At 43.9% G+C, this 19,457-nt stretch overlaps 1 protein-coding gene and 1 long non-coding RNA gene across 3 annotated transcripts in view; one reads left to right on the top strand and one right to left on the bottom strand.

Moving 5' to 3' along the window:
• The window catches only part of DENND4C (DENN domain containing 4C), a 94,817-nt gene that overhangs the window by 46,431 nt on the left and 28,929 nt on the right, over positions 1 to 19,457 (bottom strand). The window contains exons 5-10 of one of the 2 annotated variants that reach the window (XM_053371802.1): positions 17,035 to 17,204; positions 15,716 to 15,957; positions 9,532 to 9,598; positions 8,193 to 8,251; positions 6,390 to 6,534; positions 4,065 to 4,240 (exon numbers count right to left, since the gene is read on the bottom strand). In XM_053371802.1, the coding sequence (XP_053227777.1) occupies positions 4,065 to 4,240; positions 6,390 to 6,534; positions 8,193 to 8,251; positions 9,532 to 9,598; positions 15,716 to 15,957; positions 17,035 to 17,204 (859 nt within the window). Of the gene's footprint in view, positions 1 to 4,064; positions 4,241 to 6,389; positions 6,535 to 8,192; positions 8,252 to 9,531; positions 9,599 to 15,715; positions 15,958 to 17,034; positions 17,205 to 19,457 lie in introns of those variants that run through there. The other variant, XM_053371803.1, reaches the window with a different exon arrangement.
• On the top strand, positions 2,796 to 18,871 carry LOC128405310 (uncharacterized). Its single transcript, XR_008328266.1, has 3 exons — positions 2,796 to 2,829; positions 13,696 to 13,821; positions 18,821 to 18,871. It is a non-coding gene; the product is annotated as an uncharacterized LOC128405310 (long non-coding RNA).

Below are 19,457 nucleotides of genomic sequence, written 5' to 3'. Positions count from 1 at the left end.
GAAGTCAGACAATGAAGAGAACCGTCTGATGAATGAAAGCTATTCAACATTTTTCTGGCACTCAGTAATGCCTCCATCACTATGGTATAGTTGGCAGCACCAGAGTCACACACAAGACCTGCTTATCTGTGACAAGTGTCTTATCTGTGACAGCGCTTTGCTTTTCTGAGAAGTGCTATTCTTCCTTTTCCTCAACGCAAAGTCATCTTGGCAACTGTTCCTGGGTAATTTTGCGGTGACCAATGTAAGATCTGTATGCTTCTTTACATAATACTTTGTGTTTTAGTTAATGTCATCTAGCTCTAATTAATATTAAGCGATTTGATCCTCACTGCAAAAATGATCAAGAAGTGTGCCACAAGTAGTTTTAACTGTGTTTTAAAAGGTGCAAATAACAGTTTTGCAATCTCAACAATTTATCTGTAATTTGGATAAGTGTTTTCTCTAAAGACATGGATATATATTTTTCTAGAAAGAGCTATTGTTTCACGGGCAAGTGTCAAACTTAACATTTATTGCAAACTGTGGGGAAAAGGTTTTCTAGCAAATGACCTGTGACCAACATAACATGTGACATGCAGAGTTGGCTATACTGACTGGAAAAAATCAGAAATCAGGAGGATCAAAACTTCAATAGAGAATGGAACAAAAAGGTTGTATTTAAAAGAACACTGTAAACACTTGAACTCTTTGGCAGGTTTTGAATAACCCTTGAAATGTTACAAAGACTTTGGATATTTTGGAGAACTCTAATTCGGATGAACTATAATATGCAGTTGATTAAGATATTTAAAGGACCCACAGAGGGGAGGAGGGAGGAAGAGATTCGGAAAAATCTTGTTTTATCTTTAATATTTTAAAAAATTGTTAATTGTGTGATTTATTTTATAAAACCAATAAAAATGTTTTTTGAAAAACGTGAAAATTCATTGATAGACACCCAAAAATAAAAGCTTTCAAAGAAAGACCCAAGTCCATGTGGGAAGTTGTAACGCTCACAAGAATTTACACCTGGCTATGGTAACAGCCTAATGATTTGTTTCTTTCTAACCCAGGATATATACCATTTGGAGGGAAGACAACTGTCACAGGAAGTTCCCCTTTTTAAAAAGAGGATTTCATATTAATGAATATCATATTGCATCACTTGGCTACCATTTGTTTTATTTTCCAGTCTCAAGCCCAACAATAACTGACCCCAGTGTCCATTTCCGCTTCTGCACTTTATTTTAGTACCGGGGTCGGCAAACTTTTTCGCTGGTGGGCCGGATCGGCTGTGCGCAGGAGCGCGCACCCCCGTGTGCATGCACACACGCCCATTGCTCTTTCACCGCTGGCTTTCGGAGCCTTGGCAGGGGAGGAGGTGGCATCTGTGGCTTCCTATTGGCTGCAGGAGCTTCCTGCAGCCAATAGGAAGCCGGGGCTGCGTCCCGGAAGTCAGTCCCCACGCGAAGCAACTGGCGCAGCACGCCAGTTTAGCTCCACACGGGGACTGACCGAGCGGGCTGCAAGGGCTGGGGGCCAGTTTAACGACCCCCTCGGGCCATATCTGGCCCATGGACTGTAGTTTGCCGACCCCTGTTTTAGTACAATCACATAAGGACTTTCTTCCCGGTGTTGGTGGTGTTAATTTTAAATTATGTTGCGGCTCATTTGCACTTTGTGTTCAGAACTGCCTTTGACCTTTTGCAGGATTGCACTGTTCCCTGATGCAAGGCAAAAGACCTTCAGCTTCTGCAGGCAGAATTTTGTCTCTCTCGGTCAGATGTGTGGAAATTCCAGCCCATGAACCAATCTTGGCCCGCTGGACTTCCCCATGAGGCCATTTCTGGGCCTGTATCCTATACTATATTTTAACAGAACTCCAGATATGAGAGTCGTTCACAGGTTCCCCAGTATAAAATTGTGGACTAACAGGTTTATCATTGTGTTTGAGAAGCAGTTTAGGTCTTCTGCTTCCGATGACTTCCTGTCCTGAAAAAAAAAAGGTGTTGTTTTGGGACTACCGGGCAAGCTGTATAAGAAGATCCCTGTTGGATCAGGCCAAGGGCAAGACTGCTCTAGATCATTCTCATCACGTCAAGCCATGGTTCAGTGTCAGATATAAAGCAGCCCATTGATTTGTACTAAAAGTAGCACTAACTGTAATGTGGCTTTATCGTTTTGAACCCAGGTCTTGCACCAGATCAAGCGCACAGTCACAGGCAAATACATGCAACCAGAGGCTGCCACTCTTGCTCCCATTACTCTCAAACCCTGCGTACCCCAACCCCCCAATCTGTTACCAAGCCCCCTTTACATCTGGCCCAAACAGCCATCCTCTCACTGCTCCTTCAGCCCCCATCGCAGCCTACCTGCTAAAGCCCCTACTCTGTTTTGCCAAACCCCATCCCCTCACAGTTTGCTCAGAACTCCCCCCATCCCCTTGAAACTCACTCCAATCCAAAGACCACCCAGTGGCTGCCCCAGTGGTCTCCCTTCCACTACCCCCCAAAAAACCGACCCGGAGAAGAAATTGTGAGGAGGCATACACTACCCTCCCAAGTGCTGTTAGAACTACATTAGAGCAAACAGTTACCGTATTTTTCACTCCATAAGACGCACTTTTTTCCTCCTAAAAAGTAAGGGGAAATGTCTGTGCGTCTTATGGAGCAAATGTGTGGTCGATCGCTGGCTCCCTTGCTGGCCCCTTGCCCAGGCCTCCATTGTTGAATGTTCTGCAGATGGAGGCTGTTTGTTTCCCTAGCGACATGGGACTGGCTGTTTAGTTTATCTGTCTGGAAACTGTAGAAGTAGCTCCCTTTCCTTTCCTAAAGAAGCTGCAGAACTGTGAGCTGAACCCCATAAAAATAGGATTTGCAAAGTAAGCTCAACAACTTTGAGCTGCTCCTCAAAAAATGGGCTTTTCCCCTTTGCAAAATAAGCTGCACAACTGTGAGCTGATCCCCCCCAAAACTGGGCTTTCACCCTTTCCTCCTCTAAAAACTAGGTGCATCTTATGGTTACGGTCGCTTATGGAGCGAAAAATACGGTATTTGAATGGACTCCACTCCCATTGGCTCTGACCATTGGCTCTGCTGGCTGCGCCTTGGTGGGCTCAAGTTCCCCATTTCTCAGAAGGCCAATAACAGCTCGTGGTACAGGCCATGACATCTGCGCCTTCAAAGCTCCACCATGTCGTTGCTGGTCAAGCAACAAGCATTTAGCCAGAAGCAGAGGCCAGGACATTTGGACCACGAGATCACAGAATTGTAGAGATGGATCTTTTCCAACCCCCTGCAATGTAGGAATCTCAGCTCAAGCATCCGTGACAGATGGCCACCCAACCTTTGCTTAAAAACTTGCAAGGAAGGAGAGTCCACCGCCTTCTGATGCCGTCCATTAACAAATATTTGCCTTTTGGAAGCCAAGACTCGCTTTTCCCCTCCTAAAAAGTAAAGAGAAATGTCTGTGTGTCTTATGGAGCGAATGCAAGCTGCGCAGCTATCGCTGAGGCCAGAACAGCAAGAGGGATTGCTGCGCAGCAACCCCTCTTGCTGTTCTGGCTTCAGGGGTAGCCGTGCAAAGCCTCTTCAACAACATTTGATTCAGAATATTTTTTCCCCTTGTTTTCCTCCTCTAAAAACTAGGTATGTCTTATGGTCGGGTGTGTCTTATAGAGCGAAAAATACAGTAAGTCCGGGATCAAGAGCAGTTTGCATGAAGCCACACACAGATGGGCCTCTGAGGCTCCCTTCAAAAACTCCTCTTAAAAATGAAGCGCAGCTCACTCCCTCAACACCATTCACCAAACTACTCCCAAAACTCAGGAAAAGGCATCTAGAGCTACAGTTGGGGCAGCAGGGAGCAGATGGAAACCAAAAAGCAAACAGAACGGCCTAGTATTCAACTCGAATGACTTACAGGAATCTAACGGACTTTGGATCTATTTTAAGGCCAATTCACTGGATTGAATGGATAAAATAAATACATTCAAATTCACATTAATGCCTTAAAACACAGAGAGACATACATACACAAAAAAACAGGATATAAACAAAAACTGGGGAAAAACAACCACTTACATGTACACCATGTTTGTATCTAAGTCAATGCAAACCACATCTTGTGGAGGGTCATACAGATCAAAGTATCGGGAGTCAACTCCAACTATGAATGGGACGGGAGCACTGAGCACCGTTGCCAGAGACAAAGGACAGAGGGGGATGTAGGGACACTGCCACTGAAATGGGAAAATCATCTGAAGGAAAAACGAAAACGAAACCCATGTATTAAAACATAAATAAAAAGTGATGTAGCGTCAAGTCATTCTCGTAACACGGACTATCGCAGCAAGAACTGCAGCAGCAACGTTATAGAATAGCAAACTCCAAACTGTATATAAGAGATCCAAATTTGTTCTTTTAATAATTGCCAGCGCTCCTGCAAGTCCAATAAACAGAAAATTTAGCTTCAAGGCAGGTCTGGGTGTATAGACAAAACAGTTAACAAACATCAAGTAACAAATGCACAAAAACAGTCAAGAAGTCATGTTGGCATGTATTTGGCAGAATAATTGTGATGATGATGATGATGATGATGATGATGATGATGATGATAACAATAAATAATAATAATAATAATAATAATAATAATAATAATAATAATATAGCTCAAATAACATCATCATCATATCGCTCAAATAACATAAGCATTTCCCCTTTCAAAATCCTGTGATTTCTTCATGGATAGGAATAGCATTTTAGAAGTAATTCACCATTCACTTTGAGCTGAAGAAAGTAAGAAATACGATGGTTGGCCAAGATGCACAATTCACAGGACGAATAAAAGGAATATTAGAGCTACAGACATGCAAAGGTAGAGGGAGGGAAAATGAAGAGAAAATCAGACATGGCTATCTCTTCTTTTTTGTAACACACAGTTTCTTAAAAGTAGAGAATGCATTTTTAAAGCATTAAAATCTTTTAAAGATAAGGGACCATGTGTCATTAACTTTGCTTAGAGTATAAACGGAGAGATACTGTGAAAACTGCGTTTGTTTTTTTTAAAAAACAGTGACTATCATATGCCTTGAAAGAGGAAGTTATATATTCCCCTTTCCAAAGCACACTGGGATAAAGAAGAATTTGGAGCCCTAAGCGTTCAACTGCATTCTTCATTTCTCTTACCTCGGTGAAACTAACAATCCAGAACCAAAAAAATGATACTAGGTTTTATCCTTCAAGATCACTAGACACCATGCATGCTAAAAAATATGTCATGTTTCATTTAATTTATTTTTAATTGCTCTTAAAAACAACATTTCCAATGGTGTAATCCAACTGGTGTTCCTTCTGCTATTTCACTTGAGACACACATCAACAGAAGAGGAAGGGAGGCGATTTTTACCTATTCCCTTCCCATCTCCCACAGACCCTCCAGACCGGTTGTGGGGGGATAGGCAAAAACTGCCTCCCTTCTGTCACCAGACAGCTCCACTTAATCAAAAGCTGATGTGTTCATGGAAAGGCACCAGTTGGATACATCTGTGGTATTCTCCCAGTCTAAAGACTTGTTTCAAAACAATTTCCGCCAACATTTAAAAAAATGAACCAACAGCTTGCAAGGTTCCGGATTATGGATTCAGGACTACCTAAGCTCTCCCAATTTTGCAAATATAAAAAAGCACAATCTGCAATTGTTCAGATGCTTAAACATTCCTTAACAGCAAAAAGCTGTAAAATCACTTAAGACTACTCTAGTATAAAATTCTTCCCCTCTAGGTAACTGAAGCTGAACAATCTACTTCTCCAACTGTCCCTCAGCTGTCCCCATACAAGTAGTAAAAATTACTACTGTCTAGGACTTTGCATTTCCCCCCCAGAAGTAGGTTGATCTCTTTAATTGTCATGGGGAGGCAAACTAAGGCCCGGGGGCCGGATCCGGCCTAATCGCCTTCTAAATCTGGCCCGCAAATGGTCCGTGAATCAGCGTGTTTTTACATGAGTAGAATGTGTGCTTTTATTTAAAATGCATCTCTGGGTTATTTGCTGCGGCACAGGAGTTCCTTCTCCCCCCTCCCCCCAAAAAAAATATAGTCTGGCCCCCCACAAGGTCTGAGGGACAGTGGAGTGGCCCCCTGCTGAAAAAGTTTGCTGACCCCTGTATTAGATGGTCAGTGCTACATTAGTTCTGAAAACAGTAGACAGAAAGAAAGAAAGAAAGAAAGAAAGAAAGAACGAACGAACAGAGGGAGAGAGGTAGAGAGGTAGAGAGATTAATTCACAAAACTGTCTTACTTTTAAAACCTTGTATGAGTCAGCAAAATGAAACATGAAAATTAAAGGGCTGCTCCAAAGTCTGCAGAAATACAATTGTTTCAGCTTTAAAGGAGAACATGGCATACTTACAGCTGCCACTGCTTCCGCTACTCCTGTCAGCACAGCTGGTCGGAGAGAGTGCAGCAGGATCTTGCCCTCCAGCAGCACAAAGAGGAGTAAAGTGGCACAGTTTTCTGGTCCAAGATTCATGAGCAGAGTGCTGAAGTTTGCTCCACTAGAATGCAATCAGAAGATTCAGAAGCGCAACATTCGTTATTCGTCATTATAACAGCTACCAACAGAACGCATCATGCTGGACAGCAACGCAAGTCAGTTCTGTCCTTTCCCAGGGCAAGTCTCTGGTTGTGCTGTGGCAGCTCAGGTTATACCCTATGCGAGGCAAGGATGTACTGCCAGATAGACCAATTTTGCCCATCCCCACCCCAAATCACCCTGCTACACCGGGCAGTGGAAGCTTTCGTTAAAAGCACAACAGGATTGTATAGTGGAGGTTGAAGGTAAAGGGTAAAGGGATCCCTGACCATTAGGTCCAGTCGTGGCCGACTCGGGTTGCGGCGCTCATCTCACTTTATTGGCCGAGGGAGCCGGCGTACAGCTTCCGGGTCATGTGGCCAACATGACTAAGCCGCTTCTGGTGAACCAGAGCAGCGCACGGAAACGCCGTTTACCTTCCCGCCGGAGTGGTACCTATTTATCTACTTGCACTTTGAGGTGCTTTCGAACTGCTAGGTTGGCAGGAGCAGGGACCGAGCAACGGGAGCCCACCCCGTCGTGGGCATTCGAACCGCCAACCTTCTGAACTGCAAGTCCTAGGCTCTGTGGTTTAACCCACAGCGCCACCATAGTGGAGGTTAGGGCCAGGCAATATCTGGTTTTCAACTTTGTGACATATCGCCAGCTAAACATTGTGGTACACCGCTATATCATAATATCTGAAATAAGGAGGGAGCTATGTAGGGGCATTGGCTGGCTTCACGGTTTTCCCCACATGATTTTTGCATAACACACAAACACACACATCACAATTTGCGATATATTGCCAGGTCAAAACTGCTATCACGATATGGACTTCAAACTGGTTTGGGGCAATATATCAATATATCAACCCTAGTAAGAGGCTGTCCACTGGTAAAGGGGAAAATAATTTCCCAGTACAGTGGTACCTCGGTTTTCGAACGTAATTTGTTCCGGAAGACCATTTGAGTTCTGAAACATTCAAAAACAGAAAACTCAATAGCTGACAGCTAGGCCTCAGGATCTTGCACTCAGCGGAAGCTGCGTGGCATGTTTAACTTCCCAGGCGTGTTTGAAAACTGAAGCATTTACTTCAGTGTTTACGGCATTCGAAAACCGAAATGTTTGTCAACAGAGACATTCAAAAACCGAGATACCACTGTAGTGTGGGCCACTGTTGTTTACCGTGAGGGAAGCAGGAGCGAAGCACAGCAAGGCGCTCATCTGGCTTTATTGGCCGAGGGAGCCGGTGTACAGCTTCCGGGTCATGTGGCCAGCATGACTAAGCCGCTTCTGGCGAACCAGAGCAGTGCACAGAAATGCCGTTTACCTTCCCGCCAGAGCGGCACCTATTTATCTACTTGCACTTTGACGTGCCTTCGAACTGCTAGGTTGGCAGGAACAGGGACCAAGCAACGGGAGCTCACCCCGTCACGGGGATTCAAACTGCCGACCTTCTGATCGGCAAGTCCTAGGCTCTGTGGTTTAGAACACAGCGCCACCCGTGTCCCATGATGCACATATAGAAAGTTAATAAATAGATAAATACGTGTGCGCGTGCACACACACACACACACACACACACAGAGAGTATTTTCAAACATTCGTTCGCTTTTCAGAGTTATCAACTATCATTACCTGAGTGGCAAGGGCGTAGCAACCGGTTGCGACAGTATTAACGTATCATGAGCAGAGAGCTGCAAAACGACAAATGCACAAATATTAGGGAGCCGACAAAAAACTCATGTAAGCGTTCTAATCAACCATGTGTGAGGCATGTGCGTCACACGGTACTGTAGGATCGGGAAGACCCTGGGAGGCGTCCAACACACTTGCTGTGGCAGCAGAAGGAGGAGCTTAGATTGCAGAACAGAAATTCTCCTCCTTTTCCTCTCTCTGTGTGCCCTCTAAATAGTTTTTGGGGTTCCCCCAACCCTCCAGAGCAGGCTGGGGAGGGTGCAGAGCAAGTATAGCGAGAAGAAAATGGGAAAGTCATGTTGTACAAATTGAAAAGCCTTGCGCTAATGGATTAAGTCTATTATATACTGTCCCCTGTTCGCTATATCATTTACACCTCCGGCTGCTTATTGAGATTCACTTTCGTGGATAGCTCAAGTTAGTTAGAGCGAGGTGCTGATAGTGCCAAGGTCGTATGTTCGATCCAGTGCTGGATTTACGTACAAGCTAAACAAGCTGTAGCTTAAGGCCCCACTCTCTTGGGGTCCAAAAAAAAATTTAAAGGGAAAAAACCTGGGTGTACATTTCCAAAATATAAGATAAAAAACAAATACAGTGGTACCTCTGGATACGAACGGGATCCGTTCCGGAGCCCCGTTCGCATCCTGAAGCGAACACAACCCGCGTCTGCTCGTGCCACGATTCACCGCTTCCGCGCATGCGCTTGATGTCATTTTGACCGCCTGCGCATGCGTGAGTGGCGAAACCCGGAAGTAACGTGTTCCGTTACTTCCAGGTTGCCGTGGAGCGCAACCCGAAAGTGCTCAACCTGAAACAACTTCAACCCGAGGTATGACTGTAAAATAAAACCTACATACAGAGCTTAATAATTATTTCACTATTAATATACTTCTTCTTAATTGTATTTCACTATTAATACACTTCTTCTCAATTGTATTTCAGTTCAACAATTACTTTGATAAAGTACATATTTTGTTATGTGCAAATGGCTTTAGATACCTAAGAGGTCCATCAATTACCATATAGCATATATTCAACACAAAAAACAGTGACAATTTGTTGTTGACAAAGGACAGCTGGACATAGAAAGGGCCCCATTACCTTCAGGAACTGAGGGCCTCATCAAACCTAAATCTGGCCCTGATTCAATCCCCATACCTGACAGTCCCTTCCAACTCTATGATTCTACATAAAACAAAGCAATTCAACATGGAAGTCCCGCCAGCACTGCAATAGTAAGCAGCATTCCTAGGGTGCTCAAAGTATTTAACTTACTTACCTGCACAAGAATTCTTGGTCTTTGGGGAGAAGGGAAAGGTATGTTGTGCATAAAGTGGGATATGTGCCTGCAAAGACAATTATAGATATTTGTCATCTCAAAACCATCAAGTCTGAATTTAAAGCACACTCACTATTTTAAAAAGGATTTAAAAAAAATATCGAATGTAAACATGCCAAATGAATTTAGTAGCCACGTTCGTAGCACAACTGAAATTCCATACAGTTTTTAAATGATGCAAAGAGAAGCATTTCTTTCAAACCACTAAAGGTAAACTCACCTTTCCAGTTCAGAGGCTTATTTAAGCTGCTAAGCGTCAGCACTTAAAGAGTTAAGCACTTGCATAAATACTTAGGAAAGATCAAGAAATCCCAAAAGGGTCTTGCTAGATCAAGAGAACTTGCTTTCCTTTGGTTGAGTGCTTAGTGAAAAGAATGAGACCACTAATAATGGTTCAGTATTCAGGTAGGTAGCCGTGTTGGTCTGACGCAGTCAAAATAAAAAATAAAGAATTGTCCAGTAGGTCTATAAGGTGCTACTGGACAATTTTTTATTTTTATTTTATTTTTATTTCAAATTGTTCAGCACGTCACTGGGATCTGCAAGTGAAAGTCAAGTGTGGCAAGACTACTTGCTAGGAGCTTCCAAGTTCTGAAAGATGACACTCGACAACAAGAAAGGAATCAACAAACCATCTCAGAAGACAGTGCAGATAAAAATGACCACATGCAGGGAAATAAGCAGAAAGCAGGTATATTCAGGAAAGTATACAGAGAGAAGAGGAAAGGTGGATTTGGCAACACTTTTGCAACTATCTGTATTTTTTAATTTAAAAAAGGCACATCTGAACTCAGTTTAATAGAAATCACTAAATGTTTAGATCTCTGTTTTTTAAGATATATTTTGATGCAATAATCCTGGTCATTTTGATGTAATTATGGTACTTAAAAGGTTGCTGCTTCCTTCCTATGCTATCCTTCAAATTTAAAAATGTCCTAAAATTGACTCCATATACTCACAGCTGCATGACCCAAACAGATTGCCTATCACTGTGAGTGTGACTCGATGTTACGTAAGTTAAGAATCTCAAACAGCCTAAACCCACCCAAATATATTTTGCCGTGCTATCCTACTGTTTCTCAGTCTTTGATTGTTGCTGCCAGGGAGAGGTTTGCTGTCCTATATAAGTATTGGCTGCAGGATAACAATATTATTCAGCTCCCGTACCACTAAGGAATGTGAAACTGTTAATACTAAATGTCAGTAACACATCTGCCTATGTGATCCTTAAAAAACCCAAACATACCCACTGGAAATTTCCTGATTTCACATTCAATGCACTATCAGTGTAACATCTATCAATATGATGGCAAATGATTCCAGGCATCTGAGTAACCAGCTAGGTCTGTAACTCTACCCAGAAAATCAAAACCTATATATTGTTCATTTGCATGCTCAGAATTATCCCTTGAAACAACACTTGAGACTAAGGTAAGAAAAGAATTTTCCTCCTTCCTTAGAACATGGATTGCAGATTTATTTTTAAGTATATGCTTCCTGCAACAGCCATCTTCGCACCTGAAAATATTACTGCGCAAGAGTAAGCCTAAGAGCCGATTTAAGCATAGCTGGAAAATAGCTCTGATTTAATTAAGATTGGAGTATGACTTCCTTTGATCTCAAGCCCCTTAGTGCACAAGAAATTGTAAATGCAAGGTTTTTAACACGGCTCTTTCGTTTGTTTCAGGAGAGCTGCATAGCATTCCTACTGAAATCTCTATCAGCACACACACACACACACAGAGAGAGAGAGAGAGAGAGAGAGAGAGAGAGAAACACACACACACAGAGAGAGAGAGAGAGAGAGAGAGAGAGAAACACACACACACACACACACACAGAAACCACAAACTTTCTGAATAAATCACTTCGGCAAAGTATTCTGCTGGCACATACCTCACTTTGACAAATAGTTTTTTTACCTCACTTTGACAAATAGTTTTTTATCTTTTCCTATGACCATGCGATGAATAAAATCATTCCAAAGTACCTGCAGTTGCCAGATTCTGCACTGGTGAAAGTTCTGAGATTTTAATTAAAAACAATTCAGGGTGCTTTTCTGCAGGACTTAAGAAAGGCTGTACCTGCCAGAGTCCCGACACCACAGTAATATTAAAGGCACTAAATATTTATTCTATACGTAATCAGGCAACCTTAACAAACTTGCATTTTATTTAATGATTCCTTTAATTTTTATTTATGGTTTTCCAAAATGCAAGCGTATCTTGCATACCTTGGATTCCGAAGTATTTGTATGTTACATTTTTGACAAGAAGAATAACAAGAACCTATTAGCCCACCTTGCCTCCTAGTTTCAGGTAACCAATGGAGAAACATTGTTCATTTGTCCATATTACATTATTATTTTGTACTATATCCTATTTCTTTTTTCAATTCAATAGTCATCTTAGAAGGTCAATCCATAACTATCTGATATCAGGAATCACAAGACAGAGAAACCAGTAGGAGAACACTTCAATCTCCCAGGACATTCTATACAAGATCTCAAAGTAGCTGTCTTATTACAAAAGAATTTCTGAAATAGACTGGAAAGAGAAGTTGCTGAATTGCAACTCATTACCAAACGTAAAACCATGGAGAGACCTGGTCTGAACAGAGAGATTGGATTCTTATCTCATTATACATGATGAAGCTATTTTTGGCCATCTCATCCGTTGCTCCCCCTGTAAGACCAATTGCAGTCGTTAACAGTCGTCAACAGGTCTACCACACCTGTCAGCCAATCACCCATTCCCACCACCCTTCTGAGTAATACCCCTCCCCACCCTCTCACTATATATAAAGGTCTAGTGACTTCTGTTTCAGTGTATCTGAAGAAGTGTGCATGCACACGAAAGCTCATACCAAGAACAAACTTAGTTGGTCTCTAAGGTGCTACTGGAAGGAATTTTTTTAAAAAAAATATTTTGTTATCCCTGTGTAGCTAGTGGATTCTTTGAGTGGTACTGGTTGCTTATGTAATGAATAAAACAATGACAAGTATTAATAAATTTGCCTGAGTGCTTGTTTTTGTGCAGGGGTTTTTATTTCTTTTATTCTTTGCAATTTTAGTCTGAGTTATCTTTTCCATTAAGGTTGTGTACGAAATCCTTTGCATCCACTGTTCCAGAGTAAGATTGTTTTCCAGTGTCAGGCTACTGTTTGGCATGCTGCCACAGACAGAAAGGCAACCAGTTCTGTAGGTTTCAAATCTGCCTGATAATTATTCTGATCTTAAAGGAAATGTATTCCCTGCACTGAGTCGGAGAGAGAGGCCACAGCTTAGTGACAGTACATAGGTTTTGCATACAAAAGGTCCCAGAATGAATCTCCATTTAAAAGGAAATAGGTACGGATAACCTCAGGCAGCTGAGGCTGTATGCCAATCAGGTGATAATTCAGATAATTCAGACAACAACTTCTACCAGCTCCATGAAAATATTCAATCCCCAAACAACTGGGGGATACTAGGTTGGGGAAGGCTGGACACTAGAAAACTGGTGCCAGCGCAAGTCAGCAGCAATGGACCAGATGGGCCAAGCAAAATCAGTATCCTACCATATTTTTCACTCTATAAGACACACCCGACCATAAGACGCACATAGTTTTTAGAGGAGGAAAACAAGAAACAAGGAAGCAAAGCAAAGCCTCTTGAGTGAAGAGGCAGGAGCACTCTGGCTGCGCTCAAGAGGCTTCGGGAGGCTATCCCTGAAGCCAGGAGAGCAAGAGGGATCGGTGCGCACTGATGCCTCTTGCTCTTCTGGCTTCAGCGATAGCTGCACAGCCTGCATTCTCTCCATAAGATGCACACACATTTCCCCTTACTTTTTAGGCTGCCATGGATTTTATATTGTCACAAACTTTTATGTAACTTTTAAATAAACCCCATTTGTTGAAAAATACTATCAGTGGTTCCGTTGTCATGCAGATATAGACAAACATGGTTATCACCCACGAGAAAGAGGGCAGAGCCTTCCTGCATCTAACTTCTCTCTCTCTGTTTCCGAGCCACTGCATGCTCGGATTCTGCATCACTGAGCTCCTGATGAACTGTAATGGAAAGAAACTAATGGCATGAATGTTTTCCTTCCGTGCTGTTTCTAGATCAGGAGCTCAAAACACGGGTAAAGCAAGGCTGGGCGATGACTAGAGCACAAGGGGTGAAAGATGTCCTGTGAAGTTGACCAAGTGCAAGAGGAGTGATGGCGAGGCCTCCATCGCACCCTCAAGGTGACACCCAATGCGGTTTGTTTGCACTGTCTGTTAACATCCCCTCCAAGGCGTGGCGTTTGGGACCCTTTCGAAACCCACTGGTGGTGGCAGTTGATAAACAGATAGCAATTCTAAATTCACTGCAGCTTCCCATCTGCAACTCATATACCATAGTTTTCCGTGTATAAGACAAGGGTTTTTCACTGTAAAAGCTATGGTTTTCCCAGTAGTGATGTATGGAAGTGAGAGCTGGACCATAAAGAAGGCTGATCGCCGAAGAATTGATGCTTTTGAATTATGGTGCTGGAGGAGACTCTTGAGAGTCCCATGGACTGCAAGAAGATCAAACCTATCCATTCTTAAGGAAATCAGCCCTGAGTGCTCACTGGAAGGACAGATCCTGAAGCTGAGACTCCAAGACTTTGGCCACCTCATGAGAAGAGAAGACTCCCTGGAAAAGACCCTGATGTTGGGAAAGATGGAGGGCACAAGGAGAAGGGGACGACAGAGGACGAGATGGTTGGATAGTGTCTTTGAAGCTACCAGCATGAGTTTGACCAAACTGCGGGAGGCAGTGGAAGACAGAAGTGCCTGGCGTGCTCTGGTCCATGGGGTCACGAAGAGTCGGACATGACTAAACGACTAAATAACAACAATGTTAAAAATCGGGGGTCATCTTATACATGGATAGCGCAGAGGGTGGGGATGGGCTACTGGTTGCAGCCACGAGCAGGAGCTTGTCAGCGGTGATTTGGTGGGTGATTGGTGGCTGCGGCAAGGGCTGCTGTGGATTTGCTATCGCTGTGGCAATTGGGCGTGCGATTGCAGGCTGCTGTTGGCATAAAGGCAGGCACTTGGTGGCTTCAGTGACGCTTGCAATTTGTAGCGTTTGTCAGACGAGTTAGTGATTTTTGGCATTCTCCCCCCTCCCATAAAGCTCAATAGCTGTTGGCCATCTCCCCCCATTTTCTTAAATTGGAGTTCCCAAAAATAGGGGTCGTCTTATACATGGGGGAGTGTTAAACACAGAAAAATACGGCACACGTTTGTGGCACTTGTAGAACTATCAGGACAGCATTTCCAGTCCAGAGAATGAAGTACTGATATTGCCATGGCTATTATGGCAATAATAACTTAGTTGGTGGCCTGTTCTGCTTTTTAATGCAAAGCTAACAGGAAACGGAAACGGCATGAGGCCACATAGCGGCAGGTTTTGTTTCTTCCCTAACAGCACACCAGTGCACAGTGGGACACAACAGGAGTTCTCCTCCAACTCTGCTGCTTTCACTTTGAGATCTTCAAGCATGTGAGAGTATAAAAGGTAAAGGTAAAGGGACCCCTGACCATTAGGTCCAGTCGTGGCTAACTCTGGGGTTGCGGTGCTCATCTCGCTTTATTGGCCGAGGGAGCCGGCATACAGCTTCCGGGTCATGTGGCCAGCATGACTAAGCTGCTTCTGGCGAACCAGAGCAGCACACGGAAACACCGTTTTACCTTCCCGCCGGAGTGGTACCTATTTATCTACGTGCACTTTGACGTGCTTTCAAACTGCTAGGTTGGCAGGAGCTGGGACAGAGCAATGGGAGCTCACCCCGTTGAGGGGATTCGAACCAAGTCCAAGAGGTTCAGTGGTTTAGACCACAGCGGCCCCCGTGTCCCTATAACCAGCTCCTATTTTGTGCCATCCCTATCCTACAGAAACTTCTACTCACATGCAGCACAAGAGTCAAAATAAAACCCAGATGCCTTTTCAGTGTGCAATGGCTTGGCAGTGGAAAACCACAGCAGTAATTCACAGCATGCGCCACAGCTTAGCAATAAGAATACCAGAATGAGCATCTCCGTATAACCGTCCCTCATTTTTGCAAAAGCCATGAAAACAAGGAGCAGACTTGGAAGACTTCCTACTTACTTTTCAATGGGAAGAGGATGCGGTCCAGACACGGAAAGCTTATAAATGAACATGAGGAATTTTCGGAAGGCTTCAAAGAAAGGCCAGTGTGACAGAAGGCAGATGCACTTGTTGGAATTTATGGATTTTGAGGTAACCACTTTTCTCTCGACAGCTGTCAGGAGGCCCAGCTGCATGTGCTGCTTTTCCGACAGCAGCTCTCGCGAGTAAGGCTCGTAAAACTGGATAGCAGCACCGTACACCTATAGGAGGAGAGGAAGAGCCATGTAAATAATTACCTCCAGCAACTGGAGAAGAAGGGAGTTATCTTGAATCTCTAAACATGGAAGGAAAGGGATATTCTTCTATTCACCCACTCCCAAGATTGATAGAATACAGATTTAGGTAAAGCACAAAGTGTGATACAACAGTGCTATAGGACCCCAAAGTGAAATCAGCAGCTAGGGCCCATTAACATTGCGAGAAGTGAAGTTACAGGGAACCAGACAGAGGGCCTTCTCGGTAGTGGCACCCGCCCTGTGGAACACCCTACCTTCTGATGTCAAGGAAATAAACAACTACAGTCATACCTCTTGTTATGTTTGCTTCAGGTTAAATCTTTTCAGGTTGCGTAACCAGAAAGGGTTACTTCCAGGTTTTGCCGCTCGCACATGCGCAGACCCTCATGTGCAGAAGTGGCAAATTGCGACCCACGCAGATGCGGGTTGCGTTCTGCTCATGTTGCGAACGGGGCTCCGTAACGGATTCCGTTCGCAACCAGAGGTACCACCCGTTCGCATCCAGAACCAAACACAACCCGCGCCTGCGCGTGCCACAATTCGTCGTTTCTGCGCATGCACGTGACGTCATTTTGACCGTCTGCACATGTGCGAGTGGCGGAACGCGGAAGTAACACTTCCGGGTCACCGCAGCGTGCAACCCGAAAATACTTATCCCAAAGCTACTTCAACCTGAGGTATGACTGTACCTGACTTTTAGAAGACATCTGAAGGCAGCCCTGTTTAGGGAAGTTTTTTTAAATGTTTGATGGTTTACTGTGGTTAATGCTTTTAATTTGTTTGAAGCTGCCCAGAGTGGCTGGAGCAACCCAGTCAGGTGAGCAGCATATTATCATCATCATCATCAACAACAACAACACCATCAACATCATTTTTGGAGTAAAATATTATCTACCATGTATATTAAACCGGGATGCAATACAACAATTTCACAGGTGTAGGAACTATGCAGGTTTGGCTTTGATATGCAAATAAGAAAGGAAAACAGAAGATTCTAACTGTGACATATGAAAACAGAACGCTACGGTTCTCAAGACGTACCTTTTCTGCACTTGAGGCAGTCAGAACAAATGTTGAGAATACAGGCAGCGGGTATTTGGTTTGAGGGTCCCAGCATTCAATGGTGGCCCCCATTGGAAGACAGAAGAGAGGTACAGATTCTGATAAGGGGAATGACTCATAGTCATCTTCTGGGTATCTGAATATCAAGCCTTTCCAAAGGGAAAACAATGAGATACAAGCATGTTTCGTGTTATCTTACTCTGTATGGAGATAACAGAATATATACGTATAGAACAATGTTAAATGGCCAGGGTCATGTGTTTGAGCCATCTGCTGGGCAAAAGATTCCTGTATTGCAGGGGGTTGGAAGAGATGAGCCTCATTGTCCAACTGCACAATTCTATGATTCTCCCACATTTGAAAGACATTCATCTTAGCCAGGGATGGGGGCACAAAAATGGGACAGGGGTCCTTCCTTTTTTGCTTCACCAACTCCAGGCTGAGGGGCAGGAGGATCAAACCCCTTAGGGTTTGGAATCCAAAGTGTTGCAATTCTCCTGCTCCTCACCTGAAATGCCCTGTTTTGAAGCCTGGCAACGCCTACTGATGGAAGGAGAACCAACAGCTGGAGCTTACAGCCCACCAAAGCTGAAGCCTCTCCAGAGTCAAACCCACCAGTACCACCAACGCTCCTTTCTGCCAGCAGAGAAGACACCATAAATCACCTTACCCCATCACCAGAGATCAGCACCAGGGAGTTAAGGGTTGCACTCACAAAGTAAGAAAAAACCTGGATAGGGCTGTATGGTATCAGGAGCAAAAACCCATGACTAATCCACATAACCTGATTGGAAAGCATGTTGCAAAACAAAATTCAAAACCATTATGGTGTGTGTGTTTTTAAACAACCACTTAGGCAGCCATGTATCATGAACTTCTGCTTCTAAGTGAAAATTTGGCTATAAGCCATAAGGGAGGCTGCATAAAAGTTCCAAGCAACGATTGGATCAGCTTGGATCAAATCTATGCTTCCAGGTGTCATAAGAAAACTGCAGAGATAGCGCAGGATAGTACGCACCCCAGAAATGATCTCTTTCAGCTTCTGCCTTCTGGAAGAAGGTTCTGGAAGAAAGACTAGGACTAGCCGCCTGAGAAACAGTTTCTATCCAAATGTGATTTTGGTTTTAAATGCAGTGTCAGGTAGCCTCTATGGGAGTATATTGTATTTAATTATGGGGTATCAGAGTTTTTAGGGGGTTAATCAGGCTGGGATAGCAGGCGTGTTGGTTTCTGAATGTCTGGTGTAGATTTTTTTCAATTTCGTTGTTCTGTATGGGACAATGACAATAAAGATTATCGTATCGCATCGCTTGTGCCATTCAAAATGGTTACCTTATAAATTCGACCCAAAGGAAAAAGCTAACACCTCTATGATCAGTGCTTTTTGCTATGGCACGCTGGAACATTAAAAAACAAGCTATTGCATTTGCCCATTTGCCTTAAGGAGTCAGAATAGCTGCACTAGCCGGACCTCTGGAATGGATGAGCAGGGAGGAAGAAGTCCTGTTGCATCTGCTGGCACAGTGCTAAACTGGCCAATGATTCCATGTCGACAGGCCCATTCACCTTACCCCATTCTTCCATGTTGTTTATTTTGTAAGGAACTCTTGGGGTAAGATCAACATATTGGGGCAATAAACATAGTTTCCCCAGTTATTCCTGGCTGCTGCTCCTTCACGGAACTGTGAACACACTTCCAAGCTTCTCCATTCATAGTCCTTTCTGGCTTAACAAGGCCTGGATTTTTAATTCATTTATTTTGCAGATTCTGCAAAATTCACTTTGGCTGAAAAGAAATCCAGTGGGTTAAATAGTGTTCTAAGGGACGCAGGTGGCGCTGTGGGTTAAACCACAGAGCCTAGGACTTGCCGATCAGAAGGTCGGCGGTTCGAATCCCCGCGATGGGGTGAACTCCCGTTGTTCGGTCCCTGCTCCTGCCAACCTAGCAGTTCGAAAGCACGTCAAAGTGCAAGTAGATAAATAGGTACCGCTCCGGTGGGAAGGTAAACGGCGTTTCCGTGTGCTGCTTTGGTTCGCCAGAAGCGGCTTAGTCATACTGGCCACATGACCCGGAAGTTGTCTGCAGACAAACCTCGGCTCCCTCGGCCTATAGAGCGAGATGAGCGCGCAACCCCAGAGTCGGTCACGACTGGACCTAATGGCCAGGGGTCCCTTTACCTTTACCTTTAAATAGTGTTCTGGAGAGACGCAGGTTCAAATCTTCACTCGAGGTGATGAAAGGGATAAAAGGGGGCAGGGCACAATGAGAAACCCACGTACACTGCTCTGAGTTCAGTGGAGGAACTCAAATGGCAGAATACAAAGAACAATGTATAATCAAACGTTTTTATTCAACAAAGTGGATGGTGTTTAAGGTGGAGTGGTGGAAGCTCTTTGGCATC

This window comes from Podarcis raffonei, chromosome 17, assembly GCF_027172205.1.
Source record: "Podarcis raffonei isolate rPodRaf1 chromosome 17, rPodRaf1.pri, whole genome shotgun sequence".
Taxonomy (NCBI): Eukaryota; Metazoa; Chordata; class Lepidosauria; order Squamata; family Lacertidae; genus Podarcis; species Podarcis raffonei.
The sequence above is the reverse complement of the archived record's forward strand: the minus strand, read 5'-3'. Positions and strand labels throughout refer to the sequence as shown.